General features: G+C 38.9%; 2 protein-coding genes and 1 pseudogene across 4 annotated transcripts; all 3 read right to left on the bottom strand.

Moving 5' to 3' along the window:
- Positions 1–69: 69 nt before the first annotated feature.
- LOC125203945 (acetylglutamate kinase, chloroplastic pseudogene) lies at positions 70–2,815 on the bottom strand (annotated as a pseudogene). Of its 2 annotated transcripts, none has more exons than XR_016132814.1 (2): positions 2,682–2,815; positions 70–1,287 (listed from the first exon to the last, which is right to left on the bottom strand). The product of XR_016132814.1 is annotated as an acetylglutamate kinase, chloroplastic pseudogene, transcript variant X2 (transcript). The 2 variants fall into 2 exon arrangements; XR_016132813.1 differs by lacking the exon at positions 2,682–2,815 and adding an exon at positions 1,797–1,935.
- On the bottom strand, positions 2,581–8,554 carry LOC125206997 (protein PHYTOCHROME-DEPENDENT LATE-FLOWERING-like). The gene is made up of 12 exons (XM_048106206.2): positions 8,298–8,554; positions 7,939–7,978; positions 7,774–7,838; positions 7,580–7,660; positions 7,179–7,259; positions 6,936–7,094; positions 6,759–6,857; positions 5,450–6,684; positions 5,043–5,269; positions 4,817–4,965; positions 4,665–4,703; positions 2,581–4,590 (listed from the first exon to the last, which is right to left on the bottom strand). The coding sequence occupies exons 1-12, from the start codon at positions 8,463–8,465 to the stop codon at positions 2,974–2,976; spliced, it is 3,960 nt and encodes a 1,319-aa protein (XP_047962163.2). The 5' UTR covers positions 8,466–8,554; the 3' UTR covers positions 2,581–2,973.
- A 1,414-nt stretch (positions 8,555–9,968) lies between these two features.
- LOC125207636 (oligouridylate-binding protein 1B-like) lies at positions 9,969–13,922 on the bottom strand. The gene is made up of 12 exons (XM_048107059.2): positions 13,647–13,922; positions 12,821–12,882; positions 12,385–12,487; positions 12,197–12,273; positions 12,058–12,119; positions 11,831–11,918; positions 11,575–11,650; positions 11,464–11,494; positions 11,208–11,321; positions 10,861–10,946; positions 10,585–10,761; positions 9,969–10,451 (listed from the first exon to the last, which is right to left on the bottom strand). Exons 1-12 carry the CDS (start codon positions 13,749–13,751, stop codon positions 10,167–10,169), a joined length of 1,266 nt encoding a protein of 421 aa, XP_047963016.1. The 5' UTR covers positions 13,752–13,922; the 3' UTR covers positions 9,969–10,166.
- Between the last annotated feature and the right edge of the window lie 7,088 nt (positions 13,923–21,010).

Raw genomic sequence — 21,010 nt, 5'->3', positions numbered from 1 at the left:
TCATTTTGTAAATTGTGTCTACATTTTGCTTAGCAAATTTATGGAAAAAAAGCATGACAAAGTCTCAACTTTAAGGGGAAATCAAAAATAAATATCAACTCCAACATGGTTCCATTTCATGAGAAATTATAAATTGACATTTCCAAAAAAAAAACAAGATTAGTTTACTGTTTACCAGCAATACTTCTCAGCCAGAGATCATCGTTCCAGCACCTTCACCTGTGAGAATCTCAAGAAGTAGAGAATGCTTCAGCCGCCCATCGATGATGCTCGTCGTCCGAACACCTTGAGCCAGAGACCTCACGCAGCAGTTGACCTTCGGGATCATCCCACCAGCCACCTTCCCCTCTTCAATCATCTTCTTAACTCCCTTGATGTCGATTTCCTTCACCAAGCTCTCCGGATTGTTCCGGTCCTCCAGTATCCCGGCCACGTCCGTCAACAATATCAGCTTCTCCGCGCCCAATGCTGCTGCCAGCTCGCCAGCCGCCGTGTCTGCATTTATGTTGTAGGCCTGTCCCGTCGGATCAGCAGCGACGGAGGCGATCACGGGGAGATGGTTATTGTCGATAAGCGGGCGGATGACCGTGGGGTCAACACTTGCAATGTCCCCAACAAAACCAAGCTGCGCGGCGTTGGGAGATGGCCGAGCAGTCAAAAGCCGGCCATCGATTCCCGATAACCCGACCGCAGTCCCGCCAGCTTTGTTGATCAGCGCAACGAGCTGCTTGTTCACTTTACCAACCAACACCATCGACACAATCTCCATGGTTGATGCATCCGTGACACGGAGCCCATTAAGAAAATTTGGCTCGATATTCAGCTTGCCAAGCCAGTGGTTGATCTCAGGCCCGCCTCCGTGGACAAATACAATACGGAGACCGACACAGGAAAGAAGTACGACATCATCAATCACAGATGCCTGCAGGGCCTCAGATTTCATCGCTGCTCCTCCATATTTGACAACAATAGTCTTGCCACGGAATTTTTGGATGAAGGGCAACGCTTCAGATAAAATCTTAACCCGGGTTTGAGCAGAGGTGAAGTCTTTATCAACCTCTGGAGCTACAACCGACTGTAAAGACGATCTGATGCCTGTGCTTACACGGTTGGGCTTGCATTTGGCCTTAAGTACTGCATTTTTCCGTGAAACAGCGAAACTACTAGATTTTTCAAGACCTACTTCTAAAGGGGAACTAAATGAGAGCACATTGGCAGCTAACATAGTTCCTTCAACTGCTTCGAAAACGAACTTATTCAAGACTCCAAACTAGCTCATCGCCTCATCTGTAAGGACAGGAAGCACGAAAACTATGCATAAACATACACGGCTATTAAAAATTTCATACTCAGTAAAGACGGAACATAACCAAGCATCGCGGTACGAGCTTCAAATTTCATTTCCGAGTTGTTGAAGAAAGGCAGACATGAATTCTCTCAATTATATGAATCTAAAGTCTATCTATCCAATCTGAAGATTCAAGCATTACTACATAATCAAAAGTGAAACAAACTTTTTGACATCAAAATTGTTCTGGAAATGCTAATCAATAAACATATAATGTTAAAGATCATATAAAATCATTTGCTGCTCTTTTTAAAACAATAGAAGAAATGAAATTATAATTCAAATCAAAATGGTGCAGAAATAGATTTATCTCTGAAATGCAACATTATTAATCACTCTAGACTTGATAAACCATTGCCTTCTGATGTTCAAGCAACATTTCAATTTCCTCGTGCAATGCTATATTTCAGTAGCAGAAAAAAAAAATTAAGTGGAAAAATCAACTTACCTCTTTCACAAATCTGCAAGAAAATTAGGGATTCGGAGTGAAGGATGAATAGAATTAGGGATTCTGACTAAATTGAGAAGTGGATTTTAGCAATAAATATGAAGATCAGCGACAAACAGAATCCGAATCATGTTAATTAAATAAAATAAGTACTATTTGGATTTAAATAAACTGACTAAATCATCAATCAATTATACTAGTAGAGTGTAAAAAAATTAAACTGCTCAGTCCATAAAATATTTTCAATTTTTTATTAATGTACTATGTCTTTTATTTGAATGGCGATCACGTGTTCCATTCCAAAGTTTTAAGCTTTGATAATTGATACTCTCTCCGTCCGTGAATAGGACTCTCATTTTTCCATATTAGCCCGTCCGCAAATAAGAGTCCCGGTTCACTTTTTCCATAAATAGTAATAGGGTCTCACCTTCCACTAACTCTTTCCACTCGCATTTCATTTAAAACTAATATATATAAGTGGGACACTTATTCCACTAACTTTTTTTCACCCACTTTTCTTAACATCTCTTCAAACCCGTGCCGCCCATGAATGAGATTCCTAATGGCGGACGGAGGGAGTATTGATCATGTTCCATTTTTTATAAAACAAATGCAGTTTCTACTAAAAAAAAATCAGATGCAGCTGTGATCTTAAAAGATTCAGTGCATGTGTAAAACACTGTTTCATCTACACATTTATATTTTTGAGGAATCTTGTATAGATAGCAATGCCTAATTCATCCTGGTGCAATTTGAGGAACTGAGAAGGAAGAGAGCTAACAGCTTAAACAAAGCTATGTATGCTAACTTAACAATAAATAAACCTAATCCAACAAAGGAGAATATAGTATCTCCTATATTTACAAAATCAGTATCAGTAATTACCACTGTCTCACTTTGAAGGAGGAAATGTATTATGTACTCTTTTCCCACTGAAAGGGCTTCTTCATTCTACGTTTTATTTGGTCCGAACAACAATCATCAATGCTTCTCGGTTCAGCTTCAACTTCTAATTTGGTCCTAGTATGTATATATACGCAGTTCCTGGTTCACAGCCAAGCCGGACCGGAAGGAACTCATCAGCACTATGTATTATTGACAGAGTTACTTTTTTGGGCACCCTGCAACTCCATTGGAGAGTTTGGGATACTTGCGACTGAGCCCATTGTGTGTGAGCTCAACTGATGACTACTGGACAGGCTTCTGAACTGCCAGCAGCCATCGGATGAATGGCTCGTGAACTCAGCTGTGGGCTCATAGGAGTTCTCTGACTCATTTTCTGGGGCTGTTGCTTATTCATTTGGTGGGGTATCCCCACGCTTGGGGGTGATCCGACATGTGGAGGAAAAACGACAGCTTGCAATGGTGGAGTTGTTTCTTGCTGCTGTGGCTGTGGATGCTGCTGTAGTTGTTGTTGTTGCTGCTGCTGCTGAGGCTGCTGAAGCTGGTGTTGTTCTTGTTGCTGCTGAAGCTGCTGTTGAGGCTGCTGGTTCTTGTTATGATTCATTCCTGGTACCTTAGGTCTAGTTGCACGTTTCATCCGGCCTGTATTGGCCCGGTTTATGGAAACACCAGATCCTGGATGCATCTGTTTAGCTCCAGGTATGCCTCCAATGCTCGATTGCGGGTTCCCCAACATATTCGCTCGGTTCTGCTTTCCCATCGTCTTTTTCATGTAAGCTGCTTGCTGCGGAGTGAGCGCCCCGGATCTAGTGGTATTAGTAAGACTTGCAGCGGAAGTCAGATTCATCGGGTTCTGATTCATGTTTCCTATGTTTGGCACAGACCCCACCGGCGCAGAAATGCTGGATCCACTCACCTCCCTAGCCCCATCAATTCCCGTGGCATTACCCAAACCTCCACCTCCAGGCCCCGCCATATTACTGCTAATATCGCCGTTGCTGACATTTCCAATGCCAGGCATCATTTTTCTCTGCACTGTTGACTGCTGCTGCGGCTGAAGAAGTTGCGATGGTTGCTGCTGTTGCGTCAGCTGACACTGGGGAGCTGTAGTCTTGTTTGTCATTTGAGGTCCCAACTGCATATTAGCATTCTGAGCTACATGATTCGGATTCTGCATCGGCTTCGTTGAGGGCATCCTTTGGGACTGGGGATGCTGCTGTGGCTGTCGAGGTTGCTGTTGCTTAGGCGGCAGTTGTTTGGATGCTGTAGTCTTGTTTGTCGTTTGAGGTCCCAACTGCATATTAGCATTCTGAGCCACATGATTCGGCTTCTGCATTGGGTTCGTTGAGAGCATCCTTTGGGACTGGGGATGCAGCTGTGGCTGTCGAGGTTTCTGTTTCTTAGGCGGCAGTTTTTCGGGAGCTGTAGTCTTGTTTGTGGTTTGAGGTCCCAACTGCATATTAGCATTCTTAGCTACATGATTCGGATTCTGCATCGGGTTCGTTGAGAGCCTCCTTTGGGACTGGGGATGCTGCTGTGGCTGTCGAGGATGCTGTTGCATAGGCGGCAGTTGTTCGGGTTGCTGAGGCCTTGAAGACACTGAAATCCCAGGTAGAAGTCCTTGAGACATTTGAACCGCCTGAGTATTGCCTGGAGGCAGCATCCTTGGGCCTTGTAGGTTCTGCAATGAGGTTGAATTACCACTATTACTAGGTTTTGCAGCATCGCTCGGTTGTTGCAACAGAACACCTTCGAGAAACTGCTGCATCTCAGATGATGCACTAGGGGGAGAAATTCTCGGAGTATTGGGCTGGGTCCCTGAGCTGTGATTCATCCGAACAAGTTCTGGTTGACGACCGCGATCCTCCATGTAATAGCCTTCCCGAATCATCTGCTCACGTATATATTATTAGCAACAAATTGGAATAAATCGCAGATTTTTTTAACTTAGGGATGCTAACATACCAGTTTAGAATACTGCAATGCGAGTAGGTCGGCCATATGCTGCACAAGCAAACACAAGGAAAGAGCGAGATGAGTAATCAAATACAGAACTATGGCCATTTTGGTCATAACCAATGTGCTTATAAAAGAAAATTGATACTCGAAAAGCTTACAGTATTTGGCAATGTTGGAAGGTAATTCTCTGCGGCCAAGTATCCAGCACTCTCTATTTCCCCTATATGAATTACAACGGCACCGTCATCTGGTTTCTCCGACATGATCATCGTAGTTCTGGAGTTCGGAACAACTTGGAAGGTATTACCTGACAGATCAATTATCAGGATCAGCCAAGTTCAGTTTTCCGATAATATAGTAAATATGTTTAGAATGTTAATTCACCTTGAAGAATCCGCTCTGTTTGAATGAAGTTCAAAATCTTGCTTTTGCAAACATTCATGCTGCAATCAACCAGGGAATTTGACAGTGGCATTTGACGCGTTTTATCTTTCAAACTCTCATTGTTTGAATCACTCGACAAATGAGACATCAGCTGTTGAGTTGAATACGTGCTAGACTTGCTCATAGGATACTCATCGTCCCTACCCTTTTTGCAATTAAGTTGATACCTGAAAGCAAAAGATAATGTCACAAGGAACACAAAGGAGATCTCATTATATCTGACATCAAACTAACAGTTAAAGACAAGACAGAATATGAAAATATGGAATCTAGGTTGATGATTCGGTGGTGTGAAAACTAAATTAAAATGCTGATGAAAATTATGGCATATTGATTTTCAGAGATACCTCATAGCTACTGTTTCTATCTTCGAGAATCTCTCCGTGGTCTGATCACCCAATGCCTGACTTCCAACAGGAGGGCAGCTTGCATTTATTGGGATGCTCATATTGCCAACACTTGCTGGATATCCAACCCCATTTACTGCAGGAGTCTTAGGAAGAGAATTAGATCTGCGTTTTGCAGCTGCCTGTGCGTGATGTTGCCTCTGCACCGAGTCATTAGCACTTGAAGTGAAAGACGGATTGCCACCAACGCCAACAGATGTGACTGCATTTTTATCCTTTTGTGAAGCAAGCCTACTAGTTACAGCAGCTCCAAATTGATGCCCCATGGAACCACTAGAACAATCCCCAGATCTTGTCGACAAAGGAGATTGAGGTAGGCCACCACCAGAAACACGAGGAATCTGAACCAATTTTCTCTTTTGGAAAGGGTCCTCCTTTCTGGAGTTATTATCAAGAGGCTCTCCAAGATTGTTCCAAGGAGATTGCGATAAGCCGGATCTCATCATCTGATGCAGCATCTCTTGTTGCAAATGTGACTGCTGGGAGTCAATAATTGCCAATTCTGTTTCTCCCATGGCCACACAACCATCAGGCCCTCTTACCTGATTTTGGACCCCTTCAAATACCTGCTGAGGGAACTTTTGAATGCCATTGTCAGTATACTGCATTTCTCTTCCAATTGACTGCTGCTGTGATAATGTGTTCTTCCAGTGCAGTTCAGAACCGTGAAAAGTATCCATCTGTGAACTTAAATGCTGTATATTCCCCTTAGCCCCTGTATGCGTAAGCCTAGCCTTCTTGTTGGTCAACAGAGATGGCTTCCCATCTTGATTATCCCTCTTTCCATGAAGAGAAGCCGAAGTGTTATCAGCGGATGGGATCATCATGCCCTGCCCACCAGGAGAACCTACTGATGCATTCAAAAGTGCTCCTGTCCGCTGATCCTTCATCATTCTTGGGCTTCCACCACCACTATACTTTGGCTGGTGAGATGCCATAGGTGAAGGCAGAAGAGAGCCATCCGACCCAAAGCTATTGCTTCTTGGTTGAAGCATAGCACTCGGAACATTATTTTGACTGTTTGTATTCTCATAGGCAAGTTGCTGCACTAAAGTTACTGTGTCTCCCAACCTAGAACTTTCCGAAACTCTACCAAGACTTGCTCTCTGGAGGTTATTCGCTTCAGAAATTTGCCTCAATCTTTTCCTTCGCATGCTGTGTGGTTCTAAATTTAACTAAACACAACGGCAAACCAAATATTAAATCATGAAAATTAATCACCATATAGGAAAATGAAGAATAGACAAACCTTATTTTGAACTGGATCTTCAGATAGTTTGTCTAGCTGTGGGGATGGATCTAGGCAAAGTTGTGGTAGTGTAGCTCTCAATATTCTAGACTCCACTTCCTTTACCCAAAAAAAATAATAATTCCAAGTAAGAAAGTCATCCTTCCACTGCAAGAGTTAGAGCAGAGGATCACTTACCATCAGATCACCATATGTCCAACCATTTTCAGAAATAGATGGAATATCCTTCACTATATTTTCAAGTGTCATTTTAAGGGACACTCTGTTAATTGTAGCTGAGATTTTTCCAGAAGCCACATTAACTCCTTCAGCAAAGCACTTCCGATAATCCCGCACCTGTGATAACATAAATTTTGTTGCATATTTATGTTTCACTTAAAAAGCATTAAGAAAAACTATTGTGAACATTGGATAGCTTACTTCGCAGACAAGTGTCCCATCAATATATTTGCATGGTATATCATCCAGAATATCTCCAGGAAATCGACCAGATTCAATCGCCTGTCACCAAAAAAAAGTAAGTTTCATCTTCAAAGTAGTAATTAACACAAAAATGTAGATAGGTTCTAATATGAAGACATTGACTAGAGAGTTGCGATAAAACATGTGAATATGTGATCCAGATTTGCAACTCAAAACTTCTTCACCACAAGAGTGACCTACTGATCCCAATATATATGTTGATCCGAGCACAACATTACAAATGCATATCCAACATTAAAAGGACTATGGGTGATGAGATCACTTTTCCTAACAAACCATATCAAGTGAATCAACAACTAGTCAACTACATAAAGTGGAGACATAAACTGCAAACCTACCGAAAAGAGAGCCTCGGATGCTCTATCAAATGGACGCAAGAGCTTTGGTACATCGATTGATGTCTGATTCCCGGATTCATTCTGAAGATTCATAGCAAACACAGTCAAGCAACACATACCAAAAAAACACTTTTAACATGAGAGCCTTAATTACTCCCATGCAAAAATTAAAAGGTGCAGAATGTGTGGCAGACCTCAACAGGTTTCCCAATTGCATATCCATCCGGAAAAAGCTTAAGAGTGAATGAAACTTCATTCTCTGGGAAGAAGAAACAGAGAAAAAAGCACAGTAGTTATTAAAATTTAATCACCATGAAGCTATATATTTTAAGATAAAGGAGCAGAAGACTTTTGTATACCATCAATTTTAGATATTCCATTATTCTCCCTGTCATCTCCCTGTCCAATTAAAAGAGATATAATTACAAAATGAACTCGATTCAATCATTCAAGCAACAAAGCAGAGAAAAAAAAAATCAAAATTCCCTTTTTTCTCACTGTGTCAAAACAAAATTAATCATCTTTATCTTTAAACCAAACATCTCAATTAAGTGAATTAACATTTATTTCGCGGTCTCATATCTCCCAATGCAATTGCATTCAAAACCCCAAAATCCGACGTAATTCTACAATCCATATAACCTATAAGTTATAACAGCGGATTGCATTCGAAAATCGCCAAATTACGCAAAACTAAGGCGGAAATCAGCAATCGCACCAGCTTCCGAGCAGCAGGAAACGCGATAGCATCGGTTTTCTGCTTCGACGCAGCAATCGGCGCATCGTTCAAATCTTCGTCGTTGGCGCGCAAAACGACGGCGTTCGACAGCGGCGGTTTCGGGCGAAACCGCCGGCCGGTTTTGGAAACCTTAAACGAGATCCCCATAGCTGTAGCGTATAGTGATTTCTACAAACTGAATTCACTATCGCAAATTCATATTTGAAGAAGATGATACAGAAATTGAATTCCTTTTACTCCATCGTGAGTATAAGATTTTGTGTATCTCGATATTTATGGCATATTGTTTTTGTAATTATGGACAAGATTAATTGAATAGGGTTTTGTTTAATTGTCTTTATTAATATTAGTACTTTAGTAGTAATTGAGATAGTATTTAATACTCCCTCCGTTTACGAATAATAGTCCCGTTTTTCCATTTTGGTTCGTCTACGAATAAGAGTCATGGTTCATAGTTACCATAAATGGTAAAGACACCTCACATTCCACTGACTCATTTCACTCGCATATCATTTAAAAATAATATATATACAAGTGGGACTTCTATTCCACTAACTTTCTTCCGTCACTTTTCTTAACATTTCTTAAAACCTGCGCCATTTAAAAATGAGATTCTTAATCGTGGACGGATGGAGTAATTCATTAAAAAATAAGATTAGTAGTATTTGAAGTTTAATTAAATTCAGATTAGTTTAACATCAAAATATTAAACTACTGAGTATTAATTTCAATTTTTCTCAACTATCATAATTTGTGTATAAAAAAACATCTTTGTGTGATGTTTTTTAGTGATGTTTAACATGACATTATTTGTTTAAAAATATTTATCTCATTTTGAACATGGTTAAAAATAGTAGGACTAGTATCATTTTGCATATATAAAGCAATTATGAAAATTAAAAGTTTATAATATAATATTATATTTTCAAATGCTAGTAATAATTTAGACCACATATCATGATTTAAACTGGTAATATTCCCAAATAAATTAGTACTAGTACTATAATTTTGATTTTTAAGTCCTTTTATATTGCCACGGGAAAATAATGGTACATTTTAGAGACTTTTTAACTAAATATTTGTAGTATAGAAATTTGATTGTTTACAAAAGGTAACTGTATTATGTAAAATACAGTGTAAAATCTACATAATATGAATGGGAAATTGTAATTTATTGCCCCAACTTTTACAATTATTTGGCCCAATTTCATCCAAAATTTGAAGCAATTAACTTTCAAAGCATTTAATATCACATTAATAATTTCGGCAAGTATATAAAATTGATTGTCTGTGTTAAATAGTTGATTTAAACGACAATGATGATAAATTAAAGAAGTTATCTTTCAAGAAACAAATAATTGAATTCTCAAATATCAAATGAAAATGATTATAAATTTTAAATTAAAAAAAAACTGGTTTTCCCTCCAAAAACAAAATAATGACCTCAGCAACCAGAAACATGTTTTTTCTTTTCTATTTCCACCAATCAAATGAAGGGCTCGAATAGAACCTCAAAACTACCAACTTTTAAAGGAAAAAAAAAATTTAAAAACCTAATTTACATACCACAATCTGAACAAAAAAAAATAACAAACTATGAAGTGATCCTTACCAAATAAAATAGAAGTATATATAGCTAGGCAACATGACTAAAGAAACCACTCAACATTCATGAAGGAAAAAAGAGAAGCGTTACATAGGTCGTATACGACATACATGGACGACCGAATTTCGGGTCTCGGCCGGCCGCCATAAATCTTACAGGATACCCTACAAACATAAAACACTCGGAAACGACGGCTTCAAACCGTTGTTTTAGGTTTTCACAGACCGATAAATCTGTCATCATTACTGGTAGTACATGAGGTGGTGCTGGGCTGCAGCAACGTTCTGATAGCCACCGTCGTAGATGGCCTGGCTTGCACCGGCGCCCATCCCCATGGACGCTTGCTTCAGAGGATGCTGCCCCTGTGGATGCATTAGAGGATGCACGCCGCCCATTTTGGCTAGTGCAAGTTGCCGCTCATAGGCCAGGAGGTCAGCTGCGGAGAGGCCTGGCATGGATGCAGGCCCGGGTGGGGGAAGTGGGTTTGAGCCCGTTCCAGCTGGAGTTGGCTTGTTTCCCCACGAACACTGGACCACAAGAGTATATTAACAAAGTTACGCCATCAAACGATAGAGCTGGACGAAGAAGTCATAATGCACGTAGTGGGAGTTGGATCGGAAATGAGTAGCGAAAAAAATCCAAAACAAATGGAGTACATACCTTGATTGGTTTACCGCAGAGGTAGGACTGACCATTTCCCATTGAAATAGCCATTGCTGCGCCTGCATGAGTACTATACCGAACAAAGCCAAAACCCTTATCACGTTGGACCCTTACTTCCTCAATGGATCCTGCACCAAGTGCGTGGAAGTGGCGATGGAGGTCAACCTGGGTTACCTGGCGACCACAACCAAGAAAGAAAGATTTAGAAATGCTTCAAGGCTCGGGAGCATGAAATGCTTCAAGTAAAAGAGACGTAGCAAAGAGAGGACTTGCCTCTGGGGCAAGGTTGCCGACGTACACAGTTGTATATTGAGGGTTATTCTCAGGAGCATCACTACTTGCGGCCTCATTAACATCCTCTGTAAAAGTAAAGTCACTTTCAGCATTTTTCTTTTGGCTAAGAAGATCATAGCCAATTTTTGTGCAGCCAAAATATCATCTCATAAACTCAAAAAACTTCTGATAGATATATTGATTTTATGCTGTTAAAAGATTCAACAATTAATTGTAAGCCTTCTTAATTGCGCTAGCACAACTTAAGTCGAACTGTTTTTTTTTTCCTGTTTTTCCAATCAGTTGTTAATATCATCCATTCCATCCATCCATCCATCCTTACTGACCTGAGGCTGTAAGTTCTACAACACCTTTAGAATCTGAGCTCTGTTTGTCCTCACTGGTCCCAGCACCCTTTGTGGCCCAATTGCAACGTATCTGCCTGCTGCCAAGCCATTTACCTGAGAAGTTTCCGTATCAAAAGTGGTAAGTGTTCTCCCCTAATTGATTTAAAGAGATCAAAGATGCCAAATGACAATTCTTTTTTCTAAATCAAGAGAAGTAATCCAAAGATACCAAATTACCAATCCAAACCGTTCTCACCAGTTAAATCATTAATTGCACTCTGCGCTTCCTGTAAAAGAAATCCAAATAATTCAGCTGAATGAAGGAAATTATTATTTTCATATGGCACGGGTAATGTCTGCCCAATACCTGTTGGCTTCTGAAAGACACAAATCCAAATCCCCTTGAACGGCCAGTCTTTTGATCCCACATAACCCTTGCATCTCTATGACCAAGAGAGAGAGAACCATCAAGTACTACACTAGATCAATAACTCCTAGCTACCAAAAGAAACTTATGACGCTGCTATTCATTTGTTATTAAGAACAAAGTTAAAGTAATCTGCAGTGTCAAGGCCATGTGCCCCATTCTGAATGGAGGAACAAAGAAATAGAGAGGAACTTACGAACAACTAGGGTAAACAGAAAAGCAGGAATACAGCATTGCATCAGTAACCTCTGGGCTTAGATCACCAACAAAAATGTTGTAGTGGCCTGAATGGTAGACAATATTAAGTTACAAAAAGAGATTATATGGAACCAAAAACAATACTACTATGGCATCTTGTTATATACCAAAAGTTAACAAATACCACACGAATGTTAAACATCAAACATTATAATGTAAACTCACTTGATGTGTCCTCCCTCTGACCACTGGCATATGCCCAGTTAACTTTGATAGGCTGCCCAAACCTAAGCAACAGAATATATATTACTAGCAAAATTCAAATGAAAATGCAAGATCTAACATTCAAATATATCCTACTTACAGATGTCTCCCATTTAGAGTCAATATTGCAAGTGAAGCTGACCTACGATCAAAGTAGTGTATAAATCCATAGGATGACTGCATAGAACAAAAAGGTAACATATGTCAACATCAGCTCTACATACACAATGCAAACCGGTACATGAATTAATTTGTGGGAAAGAGGGTAGGAGTATTTCTTATGAGTACCTTTTCCTTTCTGATAAGCTTGCAAGCCTCGACAGGACCAGTACTAGCAAAAACTTCTTGAAGAAGTGGTTCAGTCACCTGTGTATGAATATTTCCCACATACCTGCATTGTCTCAAACGATCAAAAACCATGAACTTACACATACAAAATAATGAAATATCGTAGTAACCTTCTCCAGATACAACTTCACATATAAGACAGTGACAGGAGAGATGGAGACAATTACAAAACCACCAACATATTGCACTCATGTTGATCATAATGGCATATCCAATAAGTAAAGAGAGAGAAGTATAACTCACTCACAATCTAATCCCCCAAAAAAAAGTAAAATTGTGACTTAACTATATAAGGCATTTGCAAGCTACAGGAGCATGCATCGAAGAGGGCAAACAATAAAAAGAAAAAGGTAAAAAATGCCTGAACAACACTCACACACTGCGGCATGTACTTGGATCAAACCCAGGAGGCAGATTTCCACTTGGAATTGGTTCGATCTGCAAAATGGAAAGGCGAAAAGAAAAAAGAAATAAAAATAAAGAAAAAAAATCCTAGTCTATTCCGCCCATATTCACTACATCCACCCCTAAGTTAATTCAATCTCCTGAATATGGAAATAAGACCATATGTACATGGTACAAGTCTTGAAATGCCATTACTGAACTAAACTTGACTTGCCACATAAATTGAGAAAACGACCTTCAAAACACTAAACGAGCTAAAATTAAAAGACATATAAGTGTATAACCAAGAAATTGGCATCTATGGGGAAATACAAAAAGGCAACGAGCTCAATCTTCTAGATAATCACACTACCACCGAAACCATCTGAAACTTTTACACAATCAAAAGCAGCATAGCAAAACACACAATTTCAAACTTCATGTCTTCATCACATCGCGTAAATTGACGAAATGAACTTTTGCACAATCAAAAGCAGCATAGCAAAACACACAATTTCAAACTTCATGTCTTCATCACATCGCGTAAATTGACGAAATGAACTTTTACACAATCAAAAGCAGCATAGCAAAACACACAATTTCAAACTTCATGTCTTCATCACATCGCGTAAATTGACGATTTTTACACAATCAAAAGCAGCATAGCAAAACACACAATTTCAAACTTCATATCTTCATCGCATCGCGTAAATTGACGAAACAAACATCCACATCCTCTTCAATCTTCTTCGAAAATCGAAACGGTGAAACGCAATACAGAAAAAAACGCTCAATCAATCATCAATTTCACTCCGAACCTGCGGAGCAGCTAAGAGACCGGGGTGATACAGAGATTGCTGCTGGAGGAGAGCTTGCTGCATCAACGCCTGGTGCTGCTGCTGCTTCAATCTCTGATTCAGCATTTTCGATCGAATTCGAACCGAATATTTTATCCGGATGAAATGATCGAAGAAATTTTTTCTCTCAGTGTTAGGGTTCGCGAAGGAAAGAGAAAAAAAGAAAAAAAATGGAAAAAAAAAATAAAAAGAGAAAAAGGGAAGGGCAGATGAGAATTAAAGAGAGGCGTCACAGAAAAGCAGGAATTTTTTGGTATTTTTAGAGCTATATATAGTTGAGCTTTTACCGAGTCGTGCACCCATATTGGGCCTTGATTTTTCTACTAACCCATTATTTTGGCCCAAATAAAAAATACGATCCGTCCATAAAAAATAATCCTGAGGAGATGGTTGCATGATTTTAATTCAAATTTAACAATAAGCGAGAAATGGAAACTAAAAGTAATTGAAGTATTGCTGGTGTAAAATGAGACTCGTTTTATTAGAGAAAGAAACTTGCCATAAATAGATAAAGATTAATTTTTAGTAGGCAACACAAATTAGAAAAGATAAGACTTTTTTTTTTTCGTGTACGGATGTAGTATAATTATTTTCTATTTGTATTTCATTGGAAGGGAGAATTTTATTACTAATGTTTGTGTCGTCAATGGCGGAATCAATAGCAAAAGTGAAAAAAATAATCAGTGACGTAGAAAGGCAGAGGTTAATGATCATGTTACAACAATCGTTGTTATTCTGCAAATCGCAGACAAGCAAAATAGCAAAAGTGAACTTAACCTCAAACGGTTGAGACAAAAGTGAACTCCGATCTCATCTAAAGAAAATCCACGCAAGTTTAAAGTTTGTGAATAGAGGATTAGTACATAAAACTCGGCGGGATTAGACATAGTGAAAAAGAGTAATCGGCAACATATGCATAGACAGTGCGATATTTAGCACCTTATGAACCACCCAAGTGTATTTTTGATTCTTTAACACTAATATACATAATAACATAAATGAACTCCGATCCCACCTAATGAAAATCCACGCAAGTTTAAAGTTCGTGAATAGAGGATGATTAGTACATGAAATTCTGTAAAACTCTGTAAAAATTAGGCATAGTGAAAAAAAGGAATCGGCAACCTAGGCATAGACAGTGCAATATTTAGCATCTTATGAACCACCCAAGTGTATTTTGATAGTTTTAACACTAATATAAAAGTGTGAAAATGGAAGTAGATAAAAAATATATCCCAAAATGAATTTTTAATAGATATTGTCTTAATTAATTTGACTGTTATTGAATATTCGCACGTCTATCAATTTTTCAGATGCAGAATTACTCTATTGAAGTAGAACCTCAGTCAACACTCAATGAATAACGAATTATAATTATAGAATATTAATTTTGTAAATTAGATCATTCATAATATACGTCTCTATCGTGAATTACGAAGTAAAGTTCCTCACGCTTCTTTCTGTGATACAATTTCTAATTAATTTGATCTCGTGAATAAATAATTTTATTAATTGGTCATCTATTTTTTCTCTCTCTAATTATTGACTAGTGAAATTAATTTCTTACCTAAAAAGAAATAATTTGAACGATATATCAGTCCAATTATTATCATGGTAAATCAAAAGTTAGTTACGTGTAATGACTAACGCAGCTTCTAAATATAGTCATTATTACACAGACAACCTTAACATCGGCATTAACGGCTTTCCACTAATAAAATAGTCAAAAACAAAAATCAACCGTTTTGACTCACATTTCCCACTTTGGTAAAATCCAACATGAAGAAAATCAACAAGCTGCACTATGAAATTGAACACACCAAGAAAAAAGGGGGAAAAAATCATAAAAGAGGCATTCTTGGAAATACTTCCAATATTTTTCAATTTTCTTGCTAAAAGCTTTATGCCCATTGAGGTGAAATGTAATACATTATCTACTTTCTAGGAGTTATGATCCTCGAGATTCTTGTGAGGAAATTTCCCTCTCGGTACCCCAACAACGCTCAGGGTGATACGGACCTAGTCCTGTGGGCACGCTCAGCGGTTGCTGAGGGGCGAGAGGGGAATCTGCTCGATCCTGACCTAGCTAACACAGACGATTCCATGCAGAAAAATGAAACAGTTAGCCCGCACTGCTCTAGGTTGGATGGAAGATGACCTTGAGAGACGTTTCAGTCTTAAAAAATGTGTTCTTAGGATAGAAGGTTTGTGTGTTGATGGGAAAAAGGAGTGAACACTGGGCAAGAGGGTATGAAATCGTGCCAGATGGTTATAGTGATTGACGTTGTTCTTCGGGGAGAAGGCGTGGAAGCTTCGGAGACGAGCCCGGGCAAGGGAGCTTTCCTTTTGAAATTCCTTGATTATTTTCTATGTGTTTGTTTGGATGTGAGAAATGCAATGTTGATAAGAAATATGGGGTTGGAGTTGGTTTTTGGTGTTGAAGAGGCGTTTAAAGGATTCAATTTGGACCAAAATTTGTCTTCATATAGTGAACAAAAAAGATTAGGAACTTTTTCACACCTTATACCCTTTCCCATGTTTTTAGAGGTCACAATTTTAATTTCGAACCGCAAAATTAAATTAATTATAATATAATCAATTGTAAGTGACTATTAACTAAGAGTGGAAAATAATATAATTCTGATTTGTGTAGTAATCAACCTTGGTAATGAATTAAACTCTGTATAATTCATCGATATTACAAATTTAATTTATTTTTTAAATTGATAAACTTTGTCATTTTTGTCAAAGTGACGAGACTCTAGCTTTTAATATTTTAATTAGCTTACCAAATTTTAAAAGATGCAATAAAGTATTTATGTCAATCAAAATGTGACAGTATAATTAGAGCACTCCCAATGGCACTCCCTTATTTCTCCCTTATTTCTCCCTAACTCCTGCCACATCAGCGCCACATCAGCACCAAAATTTATCCCCAGTTTTTAGCCAAGTGCTACATTGGTTTCTCCCTTATTTCTCCCTAACTCAACATTTCATTTTTACATCATTATTTTTTATATTATTTAATTTTCCCTACAAATGTATTTAATAAATAGACTAATAATGAACAATTCATCGTTGTATTAATCATTGGAAAATATAATACAACGAGAAAAAAAAACTACAAATAAAAAACGCAAATAAACAAAGATTTAAAAAAAAAATCTAAGACGGAGGGGCCGGAGGGGCGTCGGGATCGAGGCCCAGCGTACTCTGCAGGTGTTGGATGCATTTCCAGAGGGCCGCCTTTTCTTCAGGGGTCCCGCCGCCGGTGAAGTACAGCGTGTACATCTGGGTCAGATTGGCGACATTGCTCGAATAAGTGGCTTTTTCTAAGTCGATGAGGGATTCCGACGCGACTTCCGACGTTGTGCCCTTCCCCTTCCGCCTCCCCTTCGCCTTCTTCACTCCCTCCGGGCGCTCGTGCGGACCATCCCCACTCAAGTCGATGTGGGCCGCGCTCCCCTCGCTCTCCGAAACGCTAAGTCGCGAGCGCACCGATTTCCCGTGCAGCGCGTCGTGCATTCCCGTCCGGAATTTGGGGAGATCCTTCAGCTTATCGTAGATGTTCCAATACTTGAAGCCCTTCGACGACAAGTACTGGCTACTATACATCCGGATGGCCTCATCTCGGACCATGTGCTCGTTCTGGCCACTCGTCATGTGAGTCATCAAGTTAGAATAAATACCGTTGAAGTGGCCGCAGTCCCTCATGAGGCGCTCCCAATGCCGACGGATCGCCTCGCTGCCATGGTCCTTCATTGAGGCAGTCTTGTGGCTCCTGTACTTCGCGGCAATCCGCTCCCAGAATATGATCTCAGTCTGGTAGTTGCTGCGCTCCGCGTCCTGTGACGTGTCCGCCCAGCAGGTGGCTATCAGCTCGGACTCTTGCAGAGTGTAAGTAGTCCTTACCCGCTTCGGCCTCTCATCGGAACCCGTATCAGTCGCAGCCGACGACGCCGGCGCCTTCCCCCTCCCGCTCCTAGAAGGCGGCTCGGTGGGCGTTTCTTCCACCTCGAAGTCCTCCGCGCTCAGTGTCGCGGCCTGAGATTCTTGGTCGCCTGGGGTTGATCCGGGGGTGTCGAACTGGGGCCGATACACATCGTCGGCTGGAAAGGGCATTCTGCCGGCAGAGTTGAAGTACGGAGAAAGTCTCCGCGCCGGAGGAGTCTGCAAAGGAGACGGACCCCCGTATGGAAGTTGGCCGGGAGGAGAACCCATGGCCAACAACGAGTGCATCCACTGCTCGTTTGCTTCATCCGTGTTGGGAATTTGTGAACTCGACTCTTTCCCCTTACCCTTATCCTTACCCGATCGGGAACTTTTCTTCCAAAAGCTCATAATTTTGATGAAGATTGAAGATTGGGAGAAGAGATTGAAAATGGAGAGAATGAAGATTGTGGGTGATGAATGGAGGAAGTGGAGGAAATATTTATAGGGGTGGGATGTAAAATAGCCGTTGGGTTCAAAAAAAAATAAAATAAATTAAATTATCGCCGATTATCGCCGAGCGTCGCCCACAGTGGCCGGCGATCGCTCGGCGATAATCCGGCGATAAAACGCCACTCGGCGTAACAACGGTAACATTATCGCCGAATTATCGCCGACTTCGCCACAACGGTCGGCGATAATCCGGCGATTTATTGCCGAGCTTTCGCCACCTCCATTGGGAGTGCTCTTACGAAGTTAATTTTCACCTCATTTATTGTATCGCCAACCATAAACTTAAATTCACTAGTTTGAACCATAAACTATACTTAATCAAAAAATTTCAATCTTATCTCCATTTAATGCTTTGATCGAACAATATCTTTTTTTGGGATTTTATTGTCAATGTAGCTCACTGTCGTTTTAATTTTGATAATACATTATTGAAACATAAGTTCTTTTAACTGTAATTAATACTACTACTATCATTTTGTGTACGTGCGAGCATATTTGCACGTGTGAGTGTCGGTCACCTCCTGCTATAAGTTGACTTCATTAAATTCTCTTTTTATTTAATAATTTAAATTCTCTGTTAAAAACTAAGATAATTTGGTGTGAGTATTTACTATAATAAAACTAAAAAATAAAAGTTGGTTAAAATCTGTGGAGTAGATTGTATCACTACAGATTTGGCTTGCTTAGCAAATTTCTATCGTGCTCGTGACATAATAATTTCATATGAGAATCATGTAATTAATCATCACTAATTATTATTGTTTTTATTAATAAATTATTTGATTCGTGGTGTAGTAGTTAGAGGTTCATTAAGAAGTACTCCATCCGTCTCAGATAATTTGGGACACTTTGATCTGTTACGTGTTTTAAGAAATCTAATAGAAAATGAGTTGAAAAAGTTGGTGAAACGTGAGTCATACTTTTAAAATATTAGTTTTATAATAAAATGTGGGTACGAATGAGTTAGTGGAATATGAGGTCCACTACCAAAAATGGTAAAAGTGAAATGAGATAAATTATGTGGGACGGCCCGAAATGGAATACTGGGTCAAATTATCTGGGATGGAGGGAGTATTTAGGGGTGGCAAATCGTGCGTGTCCGGTCGTTATCGTGTCGACACGATAACGACACGAACACGATAACAACAAACACGAACACGACCCGTTAAGAAAACCTCAAACACGAACACGAACATGACCCACTACTCTCAGACACGAACACGACACGAACCCATTAACGACACGAACCGTTTCGGATCAACACGACACGAACCCATTAATGACACGAAAATAAATATTGAAAAATGAAAATAATAAGAATAATAATATAAAAATATTATGTGTAATAAGAATAATAATATTAAAATATTATGTGTTAACGGATAACACGAACACGACACGAACACGCATTGTTAACGGATAACACGAACCCGACACGAACCCGACACGAAATTTTCGTGTCCTTAATGGGTCGACCCGATAAGGACACGAACACGATAAGCTCTGACCCAAACCCATTAATTTCGTGCCGGTTCGTGTCGTGTTATCGTGTCGTGTCAAAAATTGCCAGCCCTAGGAGTATTAGTCTTTTACTCCCTCCTTCCACCAAAATTTGTCCCATTTTTTCATTTTCATCCGTCCCTCAAAATTTGTCTCACTTCATTTTTACCAAACCATTTTTTGCAGTGGATCTCACATTCCAGTAACTCATTTTTACTCACATTTTATTATAAAACTAATATATAAAAGTAGGATCCACAATCAACTAGCTTTTTCAACTCATTTTCTATTACATTTCTCAAAACTCATGCTCAGTCAAATTAGGACGAATTTTCGTGGACAGAGGGAGTAACTTTTAAGAAGTAAAAATTTGTTGAATATTGTGTTGTGTGAAACCGGATTTATTGTGTTGAGTAATTTGTGTTGTGTCTATGTTAATATGAGTCATGTATGTTCATGTCGATGTCATAGTAACTTGGCACGTATGGATTCCTAGACTTAGAAAGAAGGGAAATAGTATGTTATAACAAGGTAATTTAGATTAACAATAAAGAACTCCACTATAGGACATGCACATATTATAAAGTAAACGCGCCACATATAATACTATGGAAAATAAAATTTTGAACCTTCTAGAAGCAATAGAGAATCACACAAATGCTTCTAGATTTATTGCTTCTTATAATTATAAAACCATTTAAAATGAAATAGTAATATAGTAACACCCTTGGAGCGACGTTTGATGCGAAAATGTATAAAAAAATATTGAAATATAACTCATGAATTGAATTTTTTTAAAATTATGAATAAATTAAAAGATTTAAATAAAATTGATATAATGGATATTCAACCTATTTCTAAAAAACACAAAACGAAAGAATTTTTTGGAAATTTTAAGAGCTTTGCAAACAGTGGGACCCGTAATCGGAATATCCGTTTTGATTCCCACCGTCGCTCAAAATGCTCCATGCTGTAAAAAGTTTATTGACCTTTATCTAAGGTGAATAGGCCACGTAATTATATGAGTATATATATATACATAATCAAAAATTTTCTTTAATTGATCTCCTTTACTCTACTAGTATGAGTATAAATTACAAATTGAAAGCTTACTAAGTAGTAGCATATAGTAGTAGTATGTTTTTATTTGAAAAAATTATAAAATTTGATCATTTTCTAGTTATCCCGTGATTTATAAAAGCACAACAATTATTATTATAATTTAATACTCCTTCCATCTCACAAAAGATGTCACACTTTCCTTTTTAGTTTGTCCCACAAAAAATGTCACATTTTTCTTTTAGGAAAAAAAATAACTCTACATGAATATAAAAATTATATTTTCTCTCTCCATTTAACACACAAAACAAAACCTCCTAAAA

This window comes from Salvia hispanica, chromosome 6 (assembly GCF_029641045.1).
Source record: "Salvia hispanica isolate PSC_SH4W2 chromosome 6, Shi_PSC_v1, whole genome shotgun sequence".
Lineage (NCBI taxonomy): Eukaryota > Viridiplantae > Streptophyta > Magnoliopsida > Lamiales > Lamiaceae > Salvia > Salvia hispanica.
This window is presented reverse-complemented; position numbering and strand designations above follow the sequence as displayed.

Excerpts from the sequence above, each read along its gene's own strand:
- LOC125206997 (XM_048106206.2), bottom strand. The coding sequence starts at position 8,465 with ATGGGGATCTCGTTTAAGGTTTCCAAAACCGGCCGGCGGTTTCGCCCG. Across the intron at positions 6,685-6,758 it reads AAGATCCAGTTCAAAATAAG|TTAAATTTAGAACCACACAG; the intron begins GTTTGTCTATTC and ends CGTTGTGTTTAG. Across the intron at positions 5,270-5,449 it reads ATAGAAACAGTAGCTATGAG|GTATCAACTTAATTGCAAAA; the intron begins GTATCTCTGAAA and ends TTTTGCTTTCAG.
- LOC125207636 (XM_048107059.2), bottom strand. The coding sequence starts at position 13,751 with ATGCTGAATCAGAGATTGAAGCAGCAGCAGCACCAGGCGTTGATGCAG. Across the intron at positions 12,883-13,646 it reads GTCTCTTAGCTGCTCCGCAG|ATCGAACCAATTCCAAGTGG; the intron begins GTTCGGAGTGAA and ends TCCATTTTGCAG. Across the intron at positions 12,274-12,384 it reads AGCTTATCAGAAAGGAAAAG|TCATCCTATGGATTTATACA; the intron begins GTACTCATAAGA and ends TGTTCTATGCAG.